Source organism: Panthera leo, chromosome E1 (assembly GCF_018350215.1).
Source record: "Panthera leo isolate Ple1 chromosome E1, P.leo_Ple1_pat1.1, whole genome shotgun sequence".
Taxonomy (NCBI): Eukaryota; Metazoa; Chordata; class Mammalia; order Carnivora; family Felidae; genus Panthera; species Panthera leo.
Window position 1 is genome coordinate 12,208,448 of NC_056692.1, and position 19,953 is coordinate 12,228,400.

Consider the following 19,953-nt stretch of genomic DNA (forward strand, 5'->3'; position numbering starts at 1 on the left):
GAAGCTCCTGAAAGCCCACGGTTGTCCTGAGTCCATGGATATGTCCCCACAAGAGGAGTGGGCCAAAGAGCAGTGAGCCCATCACAGGACATGAGGAAACGTGGGGTGTGTGGACTCCCCCACACTCAGAGCAGTCGCTAGACTGGTCCCAACCAAGCATGAGGTCTGGCCGCGGACCTTGGCGGGGTTCCCGTCACGACAAAGTGTGCCCAGGCATCCACACGGTATGGCCACTCATCCACCGTGCCCTTTTCAGCTGCCGTCATTAGTAACAGAAGAGCTGGCCAGATTTCGGAAGAAAATGTAGCTTTATTATGACATAGGAAAGACTACAAGCCATTAAGGTAGAAGGGTCGACAGTTCCTTAAAATGACAGGTAAGAGGGGGGTGTAAACATCTTGGTAATAAAATCCACAGCACGATCATTGGAATCTTTTTCTCATGATTTTCGTTTTCAAGATTATAGTAAATGAAACAGTCACTTGAATCGTCAAAAGAATGGCAATTTTACCCGGTGAGAGCATACACACCAAGCCAAACTACAACAGCACGGGGCGACGTGTCGTGGGGGCGGGGGCACTGCCGCAGGAAGGAGACCTCAGACTGTCCTTCGCCCTGGAGCAGAGGCCCGGCCGCTCGGGCCGCCTGCCCCGCTGCCCCAGCCCGGACACTGCTCAGAACGCACAGCAGACTCTGAAGATGGAAAGCTGGTCTCACCGTGGAGCATGGAAATGACTGCCAACATCTCAGAAAGGCAGGTGTTTTAAAAACACTGGTGGGGGCGCGGGGGTGGGGGTGGGGGGGAGGTCACCCAGTGATCCCTTAGTGTCAGACGCACTTGGTAACGACCTGAACACCTATACAGGGGTGGTTACTAGGAAATAAGAAAGCCATTTTCTGGAATTTCACAGCTGGATCGGGAGCAAAAGGAAAAATTCCCAGGTCCGTCACGGAGGATTTTGTTCCTAACGTGGTAAATTCACACGAAAACGCCGACGGCAGGATGCCCTGCTGGCGGCACAGGGAGAGGGCAACCCCTGCGGTAACAGCTTGGCCAGTTCCTCCTGCCACGGGGGGCTTCCCGGCACAGGCAGAGAGCGCCAGGGCCAAAGGGAAGGCAGAGGATTCATTTGGGTATAAGGATTTAATGTCTACAAAGGTTAACGTGGCCTGTCTGTCCCCAGTCCTCCTGTTCTTGGAGCAGCCGAGCTCCTGAACACGAGCAGCGACAGACGGGGGAAGCAGGGCTGACCAGACCACAGGGAACCTGCCAGAAAACCCAGAACAATCCAGTAAAGCCAGGCCACAAGGCAGCAAAGCACATGGCTCAGAACTCTGCAGGCCAAGTCAGCTCTTCTCCCAGGGTGCTCCTTATTAACGGGCAACGGCTCTCCCCAAAAGACATCTTCACAACACAGCCGGCCTCTCTCTCTGTCACACACACACACACACACACACACACACACACTCAGCACACGTGGCCATTTCTGGAAATCTGCACCCGTCCGTATTTCTGATGACGCCTGCTATCTTCAAACACTTATTCCTAAAATGAGAACGAACTGAGCAAGTGCTTTAAAAACTGCATCACTAGGGAGTCCGTCACGTGTGATGCTGCTGCAGCAGATGACTGCTGTTTCACGTATTCTAGCATCTTCCACGCTGAGCAGTAACTACTCCACTCCTGCTGTTGCTACCACTTCCTCAATTGACTAGGCTAATGAGCTGGATGTGGTCCGCTGTTTCCGCACGGCCTGCCGGCTAAGAACAGTTTGTACATTTTTATGTAGCAGGAAAAAAAATTTCATGACATGTGAAAACTGTCCAATTTCAGCGTCCACGGGAAGGTTTCCTGGAACGCAGCCACACTCACGTCTTTATGTATTACCTGTGGCAGAGACCACTTGGCCCACAAAGCCTGAAATATTTACCACCTGGCTCTGTACGAAACGGCGTGCTGAGCCTGAAACAGGATTCTCCTCCTCTCCAGGAAAGAACATTCCACAGTTCAGATGCAGACCAGGCTCCCGGGACAAGCACTGCTTGTTGCACGAATCATATGCTAAAGCAGCATTTCCTCCCCCACATCTCTGGGTTGGTAAGTTCTCAGAAGCGGACAATCTAAGCTTGGGTTTGGACAGACAGATGCATGCAAGGTATCTTACAAGGAACAATGCAAAGTGTTTCCATCTCCTCAAGCGGCTCCTCCCTCTCCCCCCCCAGCTCGATCACAAAGCCATTTTCTCCCTGCTACCAATTCAAACTACACCAAATGCAGAGCAGAGGCACACGGCAATGAAAGCAGGCCCCACCGGGGGCCACTCCCGCTTCAGTCCCCCACGGGAGCCGCCAAGCGGCGACAGGACAAAGTATGAGGAAGGGAAACGAAGAAGCCACTGAAAACACTTCATTTACTCAAAAGGTTAATACGACAGAGACACTTAGCTGCAGCCTGATTCTCCTCTGCTGCGTCTGCCTGGTTAAAACCAGGACACGGACACTTCCGCAGGGAAGGGCGGAGGGGAAGCAACAAAATCGGCCCCGATTCAGAAGCAAGATTCACTCTCGAGAGAATAAAGGGAAACGACCTCAACTTCAGTATAAATTCAGTAATTCATTCACGTTACTACCATTACGTTTATGAAAGTCACCATCGTGGAAAAAGAGAGAAAAGGGGAGGGAGGATTAGAAAGTGCCTATTTCTAAAAAAAAAAAAAAAAAAAAAAACAAACCAAGAGAGAACACCTGGGCTGACGCTTCCACATGCAGTTTGATGCTAAGTTATCTGCAGAACAGATGTGCCTGGAAACCCCAGGGAGTGTGTCTTGGGATCCACAGGCTCGGGGGGGGGGGGGGGGGGGGGGGGGTGTTCTCTGTATCTGCTGACAAGACGGCGGCTAAGAGTTCCACACTATATATATATTTAATACTAAACTCACAGAGAGAAAGGTACTTGCAAAGTCCTTTGTCCTCACGCAGTGTCTTTGGCTCCTCTACTTTCCTGCTTTAATGGACCCATGATTTAAAAATGGACCCCCCCCCCCCAACCCCGGCCCCCGCACATTTTCTTGAGGAGCACAGGAGACACCAGGGACGCGGCCACTCTGCCCCCGCCCACGCAGCGCACACCCGCCTTTAAATGCTTCCGTGGTGCGGTCCCCGGGGCCTCCTTCCGAGCGCAGCGCTCATCCATGCCAACGCCACGACCCCCCAGGCACCGACCCGGGCCGCCGCTGGGCCCAGGCCACGGAGGAAGCCGGCGCTCTTGGGGGCGCTTCCGTGGGGGGAGGTGGCGTCATGCAGTCGGGGAGGACGGGGACCGTTCTGTGAGGCTCTGCCAACTCATTGCCCTCATCTCTCCTGTCCGGCCGCAGATAAGGCTACTCGTATTCCAGGAACTGTTTGTGGTAGAACAGCAGGTACCTGAGGAGGCGAAGAGGAAAGCAAGCTTATGTTCTAACTCATGAGAAGGGAAAACAAAACCACCCCCCCCCAACCTGCCACTGGCCTTGCACGGTGGCCTTGGCACACGCTGCCAGTCTGACTGCTTGCTTGGCTAGGTTTTGAGTCTTAGTTCCCAAGGGGGAGGGTCCTTGCCCCCGCCTAACGCTGGAGCCCCAAGCCCATCCTCCCACCTGCCCACCGGCAAGTCGTGAGCCCCATCAGTCCTGCCTCCCGCTTCTCTGGGTGAGACCCCGCAACGGCATCTAGTCCAAACCCGCCCCTTTGGGTGGCCTCCTCAGGCCCACAAACTGTGCTCTCAACACAAATTCCACACCGATTCTAGCAAGAGGCCTCCCTGCTGCAAGTAAACACCAAGGGCAGATGCCTCACAGAGTTCACGGCGGCTCATCCCAGCCCACCCCTGGGGCTGGGATCCCACTGACAGCCTTAGGAGGAATAGGGATTTAACAAAGCGGGGGGCCAAGGAGGAATACGATGGGTAGAGAAGAATGAGCTCCCCGAGAACTGATGTGTCAGCTCACGTCGTGGGTAAAATAAATGACTGCGTGGTCTGAATTAAGGTACGATCCAGAGTGACCAAGAGGTGTATCCTCTCCTGGCCAGCGACCGACCCAGGCTGGTGTCCTGTCCAGAACAAGCCTCATTACTTCAGCGACTGACGGTGAAAATCCCTGAATGGCTACACACTCGGGGAGTCAGCTGCTACCCAGACATACCCCTCGCTGTCCAGCACGTCCTCGATGCTGGCCTTGGTGATGATGGCATCGTCACATTTGAACCACTGATCCTTGTGCTGCCGGATGAAGCTGGTGTAGTGGCCGCTCTCCAAGGTCCCTTGGTGGTTAACTACCGCAAACAGGGAGTACCTAGCGTGGGAGCAAGGGTGAGGGGACAGAGGGGTGGGGAGGGGGCGTGGTTAGCTCAGTGGTATCACGGTCGGAAATCACAGTCTGAAGCGGCCAGAAGCCTTGCAGTCAGTAGCCCCCTGACACTAAATGGGAACACCCCAGGAATGAGAGCTGCAGCACGGAGGGAAAGAAAGCCTGCCTAGCCCCACTTGGCTCTCGGGCTGCTTTGCGGGAACCACATTTAGTGGAAGTGGGGACAGCAATCCGTCCTGGGGGTACTGGAACCACGCTCTGCCTTGTGCTTTCTACCACACCACCAGTAAAAAGGGTGGTGGAGGAAACAACAGAGGCTTTGGGGCGCCTGGGTGGCTCAGCTGGTCAAGCGTCTGCTTTCAGCTCATGATCTCATGGTTCATGGGTTCGAGCCCCACGTCGGGGTCTACGCTGACAGCTCAGAGCCTGGAGCCTGCTTTGGATTCTGTGTCTCCCTTTCTCTTCCTCCCTGCCCCCGCTTGTGCACGCTCTTGTGCTCTCTCTCTCTAAAATAAATTCAACGTAAAAAAAAAAAAGAACAGAGACCTTATTGCAATGCCAGTGAAGGCAGAGGCCAAGAGGCCTACAATTCAGACTCCGAGCCTTCGCTCTAGAAATGCAGGGGCCAGGATGACCCTCGTGCATGCACAGAAGCCAGGAGAGACGGGTCAGGCTCTTACATCAGGGAGGTTTATGGTGCAGCTGTGAAAAGTCCTTTCCTAACAGGGCTTAAGCGTCTTCAACAGGGGTCGGGGGGCAGCAAGACAGGCAGCGGGCCAGGGGCCGAAAGAAACAGGAGGGCTGCCACCACGGGGCCCTCCCTGCCAGGCCTACCGGAGGTCCCGCACCTCACCCCCCACCTTGGAGATGCCCAGGGCAACCCCACAAGGTGCCACTTACTTATTGTCATTATTGAGACTATCCGTTGGCTGCTGGTACTGTCCGTTCATCCTGCTCTCTTTGCTGTAAGAAACAGGAGCAAGACTCAGCATCGTTGGAAATAATAACCAAGCAGACGCCTGGCTCAAATGACGTACCACCACGACCGGGGCCTCCTACCCCAGACGCGGCACCAGGTACGCTCCAGACCTGCTTTCTAGGTCTTCCAGCAGCTCTCCCTTCTAGGGGCAGACTATGCCCAGGTGAAGGTGAGGCGATGGGAGGCTTAGGCTGGCGAACTGACCTGCCCAGAGCGCCTGCCACGAGGCGCAGAGCCAGCCCAGATCGAACTGACCCCATGTCCCGGCAAGGAACAGAGTCTTCCCCAGGCGCTTCCAAGGATGAGCGGCTGTGGCGACACCTTGCTGCCTCAGGCCAAGTTTGTGGTAATTTGTTACAGTGGCCTAGGAAACTAACACATGTCTAACATATTAGGGAAGGTTGCCCTTACTTGGAGGATAGATTTGAGGTGGTCTAGGATATCAAGACTTGAAAACAAGAGAAATGGAATCTACAACTCTAAAATCAACTGTGTTTATCTGTAGCCAACATCAGTCCCACCGGCGATCATGCTGTTTTCTCGCGGTGATCCCACCTCGACAACCTGCCAAGTCTGAAACCTGATCGAGGATCACTAGGGAGAACCCAAAGCTGAAGCAGCACATCTGAGGAAACTAAAATGTGTCTTGGGTCAAGATCAGGATAACAATTCAGTTTTAGCACGTATGGATACATCAATGTCTAAACCGGCTCATCGGGACCCCAGTGCCAATCACTGACCCCATAGAACCACACCCTCCTGATCACAGATACGGCTTAACAAACCCTTTCATACCTGGACGCCATGAAGGGGGTCATGTCCAGTTCCAGGGGAAAGGACACATACGTGGTGATCTTCCTCCTCAGTTTGGCCGAGTGTTCAAATCGCTACAGAAATTTGGGGTGGGGGTGGGGGGAGAGAAGGAAGAGGATGAAGCTCTAAGGGTCTCCCCTGATGGTGCCTCTCTGTGCACTCCCAAAAGTGGGCTTTCCCTTTCTGAATTGCCCTTCGGCCACGTCTAGAGCTAACAGATTCAGCAACATGATATTAATCCATACAAATCTAATTTATACAGTTCAAAAACGAAGTCTTGAAACGATGGGACTGTTCAAAGTGATCGACACCAAGCGTACAAAAAAGTAATCCTACGACAAACGCGGCAAAGTGCAAGGTAGTAGAAAACAGAATATCCGTAACGTCTGGGAGCAAAAAGGAACATACTGTTCTTTTCACCAGACAAAGACATTCCTCTGCCTAGACTCGGGCCACCAAATCCAGCTAGAAAGCCAGGAATGGTTCGGTTTTGTTTTTTGTTTTTGAAAGGGCCATAAAATAAAACAAAGATTAGAAAACAAAGGTTCTGTGTGGCTGTGAAACCTAAAATATGTACTGTCTGACCCTTTACAGAAAAAGCTGACCCACCCCTGGACTGGATCATAATGCTAAGGGTCTTGTTTGCTTTTAAAAAGTAAAAGGACAACAGAAAACTGATGTCGAGGGGGTAAGAATCCGGGTGGGAGGAGAAGTAAAATTTTAACCCCCCCCACCCCAGTAGAGCAACTCACATCCTATTTTCATCATGAAGTCATTACTTTCGTTTACCACAAGCCTCTCTGGGCAACAGAAGACGGGGAAAGAGTTACAACTTACCACCCTCTGGTTTCTCCAGTGTTCTTTCCCGAGTCACCGCAGTTACAAGACATACTTCCTACACCAGACCAAGAGGCTCTCAGTTGTACTGGGGATTAAATATGGAGTCTGCCACTGGAAAACTTACTTTGAGATGAAAGCAGGCTACGATGGGCAGTTTCTTCATGGTGAGCTGCTTAGTGGACTCCTGGTAGCTATGGCAGCCGCTACACTTGATCTTGGCGCTGCTTCCTAAGTGCTCTGGTCTCGTAAATCTATGAGACATTTGTATTTTCAGGAAAAAAAGGTGGGAGAGGTGAGAAAAGGAAAAGACAGAAAAGAATTATTTTACCACTTTTGATTGGCTAATTTCCCTACTTAAAAACATGCGTATAGTTAGGGGTGTTTGGATTTCAGAAAAAGGAGATGATGCTCACACAAAAACTGTACACAGATGTTCTGAGCAGCTTTATCTGCTTTAATAGCAAAACAAAAAACAAAAGAAAAACCACGAAAGAAGCAACCCAGATGTTCCTTAGTGTACGAAAGGTTACATGACACCATGGAATACTGTTAGTCAGGAACAGAAAGGGACAAACTATGGATCCACACAACCGGAAGAATCTCCAGAGAATTATGACTGGGGAGGTAAATGGGGCCCTAAAATTACATGTCCCAGGGTTCCATTTACAGAACATTCTTGGAATACTGAATTTACAGAAATGGAGAACAGATTCCCGCTGCCAGGGGTTAAGAGACAGCAGCGGTGGGAGGGCAGGAGGAGTGGCTGTGAGTCGCGATGCAGGGCTGGGTACCAATGTCAGTACCGTGGTTGTGATCTTGAACTCTAAATTTACAAGATGTCACCACTGGGGGAAATGGTAAAGAGTAAAGGGTATCCAGTTATTTCAGATAAATGCATGTGAATCTGTCTCTCAAAAGTTAAATCTAAACAATGGGGAAACGAACATTTTCTAGTGGTGAAGACAGATCACAACATAGAATAGAAACGTTGCACTAAGTAAGTCGGCAAGCATTTCTGTCACAGGTGGTGGTTACTAGAGGGAAAAACGCATGAAACAGGATGTTTCAATAGGACTTATGCCAAATTTTTTAAGTTTAAAGCTGAAAAACAAATCAAATTCATGTTTTCACATTGGGCCTGGAAATCTTTGTTTATGCTTTGGAAATTCTGGGATCTCACTAGGGGCACGACGACGCCCCCTTATGACCAACGCTGGCCCTGCCTGCCCCATGTGGTGCCCAGGAAGTGGAAATCTGAGGAGAGCAGTTAGATCTCATTGGGGAGAAGAAGGACGGAACAAGGCATCTGTGTTCGCTGTAACCTGCGAGAACTAGCCCACAAAGGCAATCAACAAAATCCAGAGTGTGCATAATTCTGTGGAAAACGAGCTTCTCGGCACAGAAACAGCAAGAAAACAAAAGGGGGAGCGGAAGCCTACGGATTGGGAAGGGACCTGTGAAAGCAACCAACCAAATGTAATGTGTGCTCCCAGTCTGGGATCCTGATTTGAACAAAGTGCACAAAATAGTTTTTTATAAAAACAATCAGGGTAGTTTGAATACTGGATACCTGACTGGAGGGAGAGAAGAATGCACCTGTGTTGAGAGTGAAGACTTTGGATATACCTGAATCGCCACAACCCTACCCCACGATCCAATTTTCCAACTCAAAACAGTCTGGCCCCATCCCAACCAGACTGCTCAGGGCCACCCCAGGGGCCACACCCGCCTCCCTAGCGTCTCCACAAGCTGGTCCAGCCAGCACTGGCGATGGCAGGCCCAGGCTCGAGTACTCAGACCATGCGTCACTACTGAGCAGAGAGCACTGTGCGCTCAGGAAGAACACTGACTTCTAGATCTGGAAGCCCGATGCCAACCCACAGCTAAAATTAGGCCTAGACTCTGCTGGCCTGCAAACACTCAGAAAGGTGATCGACAGCGGAAAGCAAGCGCCCAGGGCAACAAACCTACCAGGCCTGGCTGCAAAGAACACTTCCTTAATGGAGCCCCCGACCCGCACCAACCTCGCCAGAGAAGGAACGAAAGCCAGACACTCTGCTCGGTAACAGAGGCTCCAACTCCCCGAAACGCAGCGTTCTGGGGCTTGTCAATCAGACCGCGGGTGAAACATTCCATCTCTCCTCAAATCTGATTCACACACTTTATGCCAATTATATTCACTTGACTACCTAGTCTTGATTAAGCTACTGACCAATAAGCACACTGCTTCTCACGATGAGACGCTTATACAATGTGCACCAACGAGGGTGCCTGGGCAGCTAAGTCGGTTAAGTGTCCGATTTCGGCTCAGGTCATGATCTCACAGCTCGTAAATCCGAGCCCCGTGTGGGGCTCTGTGCTGACAGCTCAGAGACTGGAGCCTGCTTCGGATTCTGTGTCTCCCTCTCTCTCTGCCCCTCTCCCCCTCGTACATGCTCTCTCTTCTCTCTCAAAAAAAACCAAAAACCAAAAACCAAAAAAATTACAAAAAAATAAAATGTGCATGTAAGTCAAGAGTCATCTTTTGAGGTTTTCCCATTTTTAATCCTTCTGGAAGTTCCTAATCATCTGTCATTTTTCTTTCCATGTGCAGTGCCCCTAAGCTGAAACATGCCTACCCCCACCCAAATCCCTGTCATCTCTGCCAAACTATGTGAACTTTCTGACACGAAATATGTCAACCAAACCTGCTTCAGCGCCAAGAAAATGTACTGAACAAGTCCCACGGTGCCAGACACGAAGAGGATTTGGCTTCAAATTCACATAGCCGTAAGTAAAGAATGGAAGGACGACAGAGCCCAGGTCACAGATCTTGTCAATTATGTATCCGGCTCACCCTCCACTCGTGTTCGGGGAATTTCCAAACCTAGGTGGGAGGCAGGGCTGTCTCCCTTCATGGAGGTTTACCACAAAAGCCAGGTCGTTGCTTTTCCCACCCACCTGCATGGTGGGCACACGACCTAGGCTTGACCAGCCGGATGCCCGTCATTAGGCCTCGGTATCTGGAAAAATCATACTAAAGAAGCAAGTGCAGGAAGAACTTGTACTGTCAGGGAGCAGCATCTCAACTGCACCTGAGGGCAGCCGGCCCAGCAGCGGGCTGCACCTTCCGGATGCTGGTCGCCGAGCCTCTTCTGGAGACCACCCGCTTGCTGAGCAGGCTTTTCTTTAGCCTTCCTGTGGATTCTGCGAACTCCCTGGTACCTTTACCCGCTTAAGCTCACCGGAGTCCATTTCTGCCGTCTGCCGCCTCGCAAGCCCTCCGGCCTGGCATACGCGGGCACGCACACACTCACGGGCGCACACGCACTCGCGTGTCTACGAGATGCCCATCGCCACGGGAGGGGCCGCAGGGGCGCACAGAGGTGGTATGAGGCCGTCTCCTCCGCACTGAGAAGACACAGCACGTAAACGCAGCAGAACTGAGAGCAACACAAAGAGTCGGAGCCCACAGAAAGGGGGACATGGAAACCTAGGAAAGCGACAGGCCCGTTCTCAGGAAGGCCTTCGTGGTCCCGCTGAGAGTCCACCTCCTCCGCAAAGGGTTCAGGGCGCACAGTGAGTGCTCCCTCAGGGCAGCTACAGAGGGGTGACCGCCTCCTAGCCGCGCCGGCACTTGCTGAAGACTCAGGAGGGAGGGTCTCTGCAGCCACGGAATCACAAACACCTCCGCCGGCTTCGTCATCTACTCCCACAGCGGAACTGGAAAAGGGACCCTTTGCAAGTGACACAAACTGGAGACAGATGTGCTCCGCCTCTTCTTGGCCACTCGGGCAGGGACCTGGCTCCGCGGCACTCCTGCTCCCGACCTGGCACTCCCTGTGCATCTCAGCTTGCCGAGTGCTCCCTCCCTGCCTCTGCACTGTGGGCAACCTTCCAGTTTTACTGAAATTCACAACTAAGTTCAACGGAGTTGTAAAGACTCCCTTGGAAAATGGTGGGGTTTTTTGCTTTGAGCGTTCGCTTGTTTTCCAAATTACAAGTCTGATGCCCCATTTACATCTGGACCTACCAGTGTGACAAAGCCAATGCACTGAAAAATTCTACACATGCGCCTGTGAGCCTGCTGACGTACAGGGCAAGATAAATGCCAAGAAGGTTGTCCCTCTTTTTAAGGAACGCCTCCGCCCAAGAACGTATCTACAGCAACCTTTAATTCAACAAAGGTTGTCGAACACTAAACTCAATTAAAATAAAGCGTGGGAAGGGCTTCCGTTCCACAACACTGCAGGTGACACCAGCTACCTTAACACGTTTCACAGCAACCCTGCCCTAAACCTCAGCACTTGTCGAAATCGGTGGTGTGGTAAAGGGACACACACAACACCACAATAGGCTAATCGCCTCCAGGAAGGGCCGTGTGCCACAGCGGGGGCCAGACTCGGGTGCAGAGCATTAGTCCCAGAAGGTGAGGGAACTTCAACTTCTGCTCTGTGGCTCCCTGTTAACGGACACGGGGCGGGGCGGGGAGCGGGGGTAAGCAGCCGTGCCACACACAGGCTACAAGCAAAGCCGGCTGAATAGAAATCTCTAGTCATCGTGCAAACATGTGACAGACCACGGGAGCCACCTGCAGGCTGTCACATCTTTCCGTGTTGTCTACACAGGACATGTGAATAAAAATACTACTGGGGCCCTGGGGTAGCCCTGAACTTATCAGGACTTTACTCTGACCAACCACTACCCCAAAGAGCCTCAAGGCAAGGAGAGACAAGTGCCTGCAAGGAGAGACCATTCTTCTTCTACAAAAGCGCGGGCGGCTTTCTTACCTTCGCAAGCAGTCCGTGAGCGTAGTGGTTCCCGCTACGTGGCTTTCCCCATTCACCACGCTGCCCTCGCTGCCTGGGCTCAGGGGCCAGAACGGGGTGGAAGAGCCAGGCAGGTCTAAACTGATGTCCCAGAAGGGGTCGATGGTGGTGGAGACTCCACTAGAAGCAAGAGGAGATAAACGCAGAGCTGAGAAGGGACAGCCATGCAGCTTCAGGGGCACCCCCTGGCGGACGGCACCTTGACGTCCTCTCACAGCTCTGCCCTTTCATCCAAAGGGCATCCAAGGTCAGAAAACACACTGAGTGCCCCCACACACCACGTCCTGGGCCCCCAAGGTGGCCCTACAGAGGAACAGCACGTAAACCACTTAAGGCAAAGGTTGCTCCCAAAGCAACCATTTCCAAACCCAGGAGATCATCACAATCATTTTGGGGTTTTTGTGAAAAACAGAAAACTTCTGGGCCCCACGTCCAGAGACTCTGAATTGATGGATGTGCGGCCGCAGCATCTGAGAACCTCAGAATGTTTGCCTGGGAGCTGGAAACCGCGGGCCTACGTGGAATGGAGACATCAAGCACACCTGACGTGGAGAGAACACCGACCAGGCACAGCCCCACAGCCGGACAGCGGCATTTAATGCTCTATTTAACAAAGCCGGTTCCCTCTAGTGGAGAGGTTTATTTTATTTATTTATTTATTTTTTTAATGTTTATTTATTTTTGAGACAGACAGAGACAGAGCATGAATGGGGGAGGGGCAGAGAGAGAGGGAAACACAGAATCGGAAGCAGGCTCCAGGCTCTGAGCCATCAGCCCAGAGCCCGACGCGGGGCTCGAACTCACAGACCGCGAGATCGTGACCTGAGCTGAAGTTGGACGCTTAACCGACTGAGCCACCCAGGCGCCCCAAGAGGTTTATTTTAAAGGACACAGAAAGGAAACTCACAGACTGGAATGTTACTACAAATATTTAAGCAGGGTATTGGGGCCCCTGGGTGGCTCAGTCGGTTAAGTGTTGGACTCCGGCTCAGGTCACGATCTCATAGTTTGTGAGTTCGAGCCCCGCATCGGGCTCTCTACTGTCAGCGCAGAGCCTGCTTGGGATCCTCTGTCTCCCTCTGTCACTGCCCCTCCCCAGCTCGCACCCTTTCTCTCTTGCTCTCAAAAATAAACACTAAAAAAATAAAATAAAATAAACAGGATATTAATCCAAGACAACCTCCTGCTGAAGGAGTTCAGCAACACAGAGCCGACGAGGAGGTTCTTCAAAACTGTAAGTCTAGGGGCACCTGGGTGGCTCAGTTGGTTGAGCGTCCCACTTTGGCCCAAGTCACGATCTCACGGGCCCCACTTCTGCTGTCAGTGCAGAGCCCACTTCAGATCCTCTGTCTCCTCTCTCTGCCCCTCTCCTGCTTGCGCTCTCTTAAAAATAAATAAAACTTTTAAAAAAGAAGGAAAAACTGGGAGTCTAAACACTGCTTAGAGCAACGGCCCACGATGACACAAGCTGTGTCACAGAAAACGGTGTTCGTAACAGGCAAACTGTCCCTCTTCTGGTATCTAGTCCATCCTATACAAAGTGCAAGTGGTAATCCCATAGGTTCTGAAATAATTTTAACGGGATCATGACTAGGTTTTTTAAAAAACTGAAAAAAAAAAAAAAAAAAAAACAGGAGCATGAGCTGAGGTCGAAAGGGAGGGTTCCTGCAACCTCGCCAGTCAGTGCCTTCTTGAAGCTCCTGGAAATAAAAGCTCTGCATGCCAAGCAGAGGCTCCAGCTGTAAAGAATCAGGGACGCTACTCTGGAGAAAATGGAAAAGGAAACCGTAAAATAAAAAGCAACCCACTCTGGAGCACGTGTGCCAAGAATCTGCCGTGTGCGCCCCAGCCCCCCCGGAAGGCAGGGCTCTTATTCAGCTCCTGGTGTCAGGAACACCGGAGAGCAGAGATGGGGGGGGGGGACACAAGAACAAAGGGGGCCTCAGCACAAAGGGCCGCTGGTCCCTGGGGACCCTGCTCTGGACGACCTGCTAATGTGCATCTTCTGCACTGGAGCTATTTTATCTCAACACATCTGGTGACTTGGCTGCTTACACTGAACCTCTCCTTCTACCATGGTGTATTACCCAGCCATCAGAAAGAATGAACTCTTGGCATCTGTAATGACATGGATGGAGCTAGAGAGTCCGACGCTAAGCGAAATAAGCCAGCCAAAGAAAGACAAATACCATATGATTTCACCCCTATGTAGAATCTGAGAAACAAAACAGATGAACACAGGGGAAGGGGGAAAACAAAAGAGGGAGGGAAGGAAACCACAAGAGACTTAACTGTAGAGAACTGAGCACTGGAGGGAGGTGGGTGGGGATGGGGGGTGGGCTAGATGGGGGATGGGTATTAACTAAGGAGGCAACTGTTGGGATGAGCATGGGGCGCTATATGTTAAGTGATGAATCACTGATTCTGTATCTGAAGCCTATTTTACCATATGTGTCAACTAACTAGAATTTAAATAAAAACTTAAAAAAACTATAAATTTCGAGAATTGTACATTCCACAAAAACAAAAAGTAAGTATCAAATCAAAATTATCAATCTAAAAAAAATAACAGAATCTGGTTCACAACTGCTTGCTGCTGCAGATGCTCCCCTATAAGGACCAAACGCTCTTTTTTTTTTCTCTTTGAATGTTTGTTTATTTTTGAAGGAGTGTGAGCAGGGAAGGGAAAGGGAGGGGACGGAGGATCCGAAGCGGGCTCTGCGCTGACAGCAGAGAGCCCGACACGGGACCTGAACTCATGAACTGTGAGATCAGGACATGAGCCGAAGCCAGATGCTTAACCGACTGAGCCACCCACGCGCCCCACCAAACATTGTATTTATCCGCACATCACCAAAAAGGCACTGTGGTGGCACCAACTTCTAGCTCTAAATATAAAACTTGTTAAGTTTGAGAGAGAGAGTACGCATGCGTGCACGCACACACAGAAGGGGCGGGGTGGGTGTGGGGGGAGAAAGAATCCCAAGCAAGCCCCACGCTGTCCGCGCGGAGGCCGACGTGGGGCTCCAACTCATGAACCACGAGATCCTGACCTGAAACCAAGAGTCACGCTTAACCACCTGAACCACTCAGGCGCCCCTCTAAGTGTAAAACTTTTAAAAACTGTGCAGAACGCAGCAGTTTCGGCGGCTAAACATGTGCCACGATGTTCAACAAGCAGCACCCAGAGTAAAGTCGGCCTCACCGACAGGCCCCGGGGTCCCACATCACGGTCTGGCCGGCACGGCCCCGACAGCTTTCCGTGTTCCGGAAGAACCCTCGGTGCAGTGCGGGACGCCTCGCACTTACTGGCAGACTTGGCAGGTGACGTCCGACTGCAGTCCGCCCGTGAAGATCTGGTCTATGATGCAGTTGCAGTGGTTGGGGTTGTTGGCCTTCTTCCCGTTGTCATCACCTGGGGAAAGACCGCAGCTGTGTGATCTGCAGCTGTGCCCCCAGAGTCCGCGCGTTTCCGGGAGCCACGACCCAAGGGGCAAGGCCATTCGCCTACAGAGGCGTGAGGAAGCCAGAAGTGCCGACGCTTTCGAAAGGGCACAGGAAGATACTTCAAAGAGGGAGACTTGGCGGGCAAAGAGGAAACAACCCGGCTGGCTTCTTCTCAACTCTCCTCTTTGTCTCCACTCCCTAAGATCTGCTTGGCTTCTACCTTGGCACCAAAATGTATCTAATGCCCAGTAGCTGGGGAGAGTTACGGATTCCCTTTTCCACGTATGGAATGACCGAAGAGTTTCGCGGTGGCGTGGCCCGGTGGACTGTGCCTGTGGCGAGCCCGGGGAAGCCCCCCCTTCCCTGCGCTAGTCCTGCCCGGGGCCCTGACTTCAGGAAGTCCCTGTGCAGCACTCCTGCCAGTCTCTGCTCTTCTCGTCAGCTCCTGCTCTCCGGAACCTCAAGAACAGCTCTGCTTTCCTTCCGATCGGTTGGACCGAGGTAAGTACTATTCCCACCCTCTCTACTTCGATGTGTGTGCACACACAGGGGTACCAAGCTTACGTGGTGGAGCACGGTACACATTAAGAAATACTGTAAACACATACCGTGGAACTTTCATCCAACTAGACCAGGGGGATAGACTATCTGTGCCTATCTATATATATTACATATCAAAAAGGTTAAATTATTACACAGGAATAAAGGATGCCCATTAGGTCTTTTGACAGCAAGAAGACACAGAGGAAAATAAGCCAAAAGACACCGGATGGTCATAACCACACAAAGGAACACAGTCAAGGGCATGGCAGGCCTGGCTAACGGGCCTTCCTGTGTGCTGTGGCCTAGCAAGGCTGAAGGAGAATTCTGATGACCGTGCTTCTAACGAGAAGAGCCGGACATTTCTTTTCACATGTGAAATGGGATCATGTCAGAGAACGGGATCACAATCACTGTATTGTGTTTTCATCACACGAATGTTGTTTTAACACCAGTGCATGGTCAAGCAGTTGATTTTCAGGATAGACTAATGCTGGTTACAGAAGTTTCCTGATTATCCTCAAATGCTTGGAATAATAATTTAATAATCTTACACAGTGGCTCTTTTCTGTGTGTACGTTGTACTTCGTGCTGGGAAACCAAACCCTACCCGAGCCACGAAGCACTGTTTATTAGGCTTCCCAGGCAAGCACTGAAAGGATCGTGTGTGTGTCTTTCAGGAGAAAACAAATTAAGTACACAAAAAAGCCAGAACCCAAAGCCACGACAGCTGATCGGAACAAGCCGCCTTATTTCAGGTTTGGCTTGCCTCTAAGTTGTAATGTGAGACAACACAGGGCATTTGTGAGAGCAGCTCAGTGACCGGAGAGAGGCTGGGAAGGAGCCGGAGGAGGCCGTTCAACAAGACCTGGAAAAAGTGGACTCTGCTCTTTAACAGCATCCATGGAAGACAAAAAGAGCCAGTCAGGAACCCCCTACCACCGGCTGTACCAGCCTGGAGGCCACAGGTTACCCCGGCACACTCCAGCTACACTGGGGCGTGCTACCTGAACGGGCCGCATCAGCACCGCGTGGGAACGCGTCAGGAACAGAAACTCCTGACCTCACTCCGCACCCAGCAAAGAGGAACACCAGCAAGCCCTCCAGGGGCTTGCTGTTATTCAGCGGCGTGTTATTCGGTCCTAATCTCCTGTCCGCTGTCCCCTTTCCGAAACTCTCAAAACCCACACGCATCTGAGACCCCTGGGGAGGCTGTGACCCTCTGGGGCTGGGCTGTGAGACAGAAGCCAAGATCCAGGGAGCTCCTAAGAGAGATCTGAAAAAGCCCTTGGCTGGACCCAGAAATGAACGTGACTCAGGGTCAGGGAAACTGCCAAGTGTGAAGGTCTGGTTTGTGTTCTCAGCTGTCTGGCTATGTCAGAGCAATGACCAGTCCTTCTGGAGACCCGTGACGGCAGGGAGCCGGTTTTGATGGCGTCTGAAGCATTTTTACAGGCCCGCTGCCACGCTCTTCCACCTCAGCAAGGTCAGAAGACAGCACCCAGAACGTTTCCTCCGCCCTTAAAAACAAACTGTGAAGAACCTCTTTGAGGTATTAACGGCGTGTTTCTTACGGGAGATGAAAACCCCACCAGGTCATCAGGGAGCTGTAGCAGGCCCCCCACCTTTGCAGTGCCGGTGCAGGACGTCCAGCGCCGCGATGAGGAATTCGTGGGCGTCCTGCTGCTCGTACCCCGCCAGGTGCCGGGCGTGAGTCCACACCAGGTGCAGCAGCTTGTACGGGATGTGGGGGGACCGGTGCCCAGAGTAAAACTGCTCAGACACACACACACAGAGAAGGAAACGGGGGGAAAAAAAAACCTGTCAGGAATAAATATCATCCTCTGAACACAAAGCACACACAATAAAAAAAATAATTAACTGCCTAGAACTTCTTACGGCTACTCTGACAAAAAATGATTCCAGTTTACTCCCCCACTCTGTTTATGTTGCAAACTGCATTTTTCTCTGGACTCACTGGACTTTTTGAATCTGTCCTCTCCCTTCCGTTTTCTACAGATAAGCCAAAATGATGAATTAGGAGCGCCCAGTATGCAAACCAGGCGGGCAGCTGCTGAGTGGGAGTGAAATGCTGCAGCAAAGGTACCGACAGAAACAGACGAGGCTCCTCTGCCGGACCCCGAAGTACATCCGGGTCCTGTCGACAACCAATGGGGCGGCCGAGCAACTTCAGCCCAGGCACGCTTTTTGGCCACTAGGCGCACAGGATCCAGCTCAAGGATACCTGAGCCCAGGCCTGAGCCCTGTCACGCTCTAAGCGATGGTCAGGGAGACAAGGACAGGCACGACCTGGGAGCAGCCTAGGATCCAAACAGGACAGAACCCGACGACAGAGACGTTCTGGTGAAGCACACTCAGGTCTGGCAAGGGAACAGAAGGTCCACTCTCCTCGAGAACAAAGGAGGGAAGCGGTGTGTGCGTCCACGTGCGCTGCTGTGAATCGGGACGGCAGACCCGTCCCCCAGAGGAGGGAAGCGTGAGATGCCACAGTATTTACAGGCAAATGTCTTCCACCGGCTATGCCCCTTTCCAAGGGCTCTTTCGCATCCTCCCAGCCAGCAGTGTGCCTCGAAGTGATGCCTCCGGTCCCCACCTAACAGTTCCCTTTGGAAAAGGGCGATGTTCCATAGCAAGTGCATATGTTAAACACTCGCTGCGTGAGGTTTCAGAAATCTGCTTCCCTTTATTCCGTCAGCCTTATTTTTTTTTTTTTAAGGGAGAACACAAGTGGTGACAGAAACGTGACGCTGCCAGAGTCAACCGCGCTCACCTCCTGAAAAAGTGAGGACATCTCACACACCAGACACGAGCTGGGGCTCTGCATTTCACACCGGTGCCTGTCGGAGAGGAAGAAGTCCCGCAGGAGCGGCGTGTGGGTGAGAGCCTGGACGATGCAGTTCATGAAGCACGTGTTTCCAAGGTTGATCAGCCCCCGCAGACCTGGGCAGGAGGCAGACAGGACAGCAGGGCTGACGGGCACTGAACTACACGTCCCACTGAACCCCGATGGCACTGCTGTGCCTCCCTTTACATGTACACGCTCGTTGCCTTTCATGCATTCATTCAAGAGGCAAAAAGAAATGCAGTATTTTCCAATTTTTATGCCACTTTTATGGGAACTGTCCTGAGGAATGTTCACTATCACCCTACCCCTCACTTCAGCTGTTATATTTTGATAGAACTGCTCACAAATATTCTAGAACGATGGAACAGGTCAGAAAGGAGCCTAACAAAACCTATTAAAAAGTTTCTAAAATGTATTCTTGAAGTCTTACCCCAGAGAACCATCTCACACACATCCTTTTCTCTCTCACTGAAGATTATGTACAGCCTCCATTTGGTCAGAATAAACTTGAATCTTTTCCCAGGAGAGACCATCAGGGCCACGGGGCAGGGACCATTTCCGCCCATCACCATTAGGCACGTTAGGCCTACTGCAGCCCCCCCCCAGAGGACAGATGCTCCAGAAGTAGTTGGGGGTGGAGGGCAATTGATGGAATGAGTTATACACAGGTTTACAGAGAGCTGTACTATGAGGCCCACCTGTTTACATCTATTGTTAAACCCAGAGAAACAAGCCTCACTGGCAGCGAGGACAGACGACCGGCCGCTCCAAACACTGTCGCCCACCTACCTATGGTGCAGTTAGAGGTGATCTTTCGCCTTTTCGGGTTGTGTTTCAGCAGTTCAAGCTCCCGTTTGGTTGGTTCCCAAGTTGAAAACTTCTCCCCAACGCCTAAGCGGATGGAAGACAGTTCCAGGCGCCATGAGCTCAAATTTCATCAAGTGTGTTTATAAATAAAAGTGATGGTGATAGAATACTTAATCGGGTTGTATTTCAAAGCGGGGCATCCCATAACACGAGGTCTTTCTAGAACCATATTATATTGCAATGGGCTAAAAAGAACACTTGAAAGGAGTTTCTTTTAGAGAATGTGTGAATAAGTGGTTTTCCGTGAGAAAGAAAGCAATACCTCCAGTTAATGCCACAGTCACGCTAATGCCAAGACGGGTGTTTTTTCAAAGCCTTTAATCCTTGAATAGAGAGCCTGTAGCATCAGCCCTGGGGCGGGGGGTGGGGGAGGGGGGGGAGGCAGTGCTGCACTTGGCACTTAGATGAAGGCTCTCCCGTGAGCGAGTGAGTTGACAGGGAGAAAAT

The 19,953-nt window shown here is 51.6% G+C and overlaps 1 protein-coding gene across 1 annotated transcript in view; it reads right to left on the reverse strand.

Annotated features, from left to right (window-relative positions):
- Positions 1 to 289: 289 nt before the first annotated feature.
- Positions 290 to 19,953, reverse strand: part of USP22 (ubiquitin specific peptidase 22) — a 44,971-nt gene continuing 25,307 nt past the window's right edge. The window contains exons 4-13 of the mRNA XM_042914440.1: positions 19,429 to 19,530; positions 18,565 to 18,734; positions 17,399 to 17,546; positions 15,096 to 15,201; positions 11,748 to 11,906; positions 7,103 to 7,229; positions 6,121 to 6,212; positions 5,247 to 5,309; positions 4,182 to 4,331; positions 290 to 3,423 (exon numbers count right to left, since the gene is read on the reverse strand). Coding sequence (XP_042770374.1) covers positions 3,381 to 3,423; positions 4,182 to 4,331; positions 5,247 to 5,309; positions 6,121 to 6,212; positions 7,103 to 7,229; positions 11,748 to 11,906; positions 15,096 to 15,201; positions 17,399 to 17,546; positions 18,565 to 18,734; positions 19,429 to 19,530 — 1,160 coding nt within the window. The 3' untranslated portion in view covers positions 290 to 3,380. The remainder of the gene's footprint in view (positions 3,424 to 4,181; positions 4,332 to 5,246; positions 5,310 to 6,120; positions 6,213 to 7,102; positions 7,230 to 11,747; positions 11,907 to 15,095; positions 15,202 to 17,398; positions 17,547 to 18,564; positions 18,735 to 19,428; positions 19,531 to 19,953) is intronic.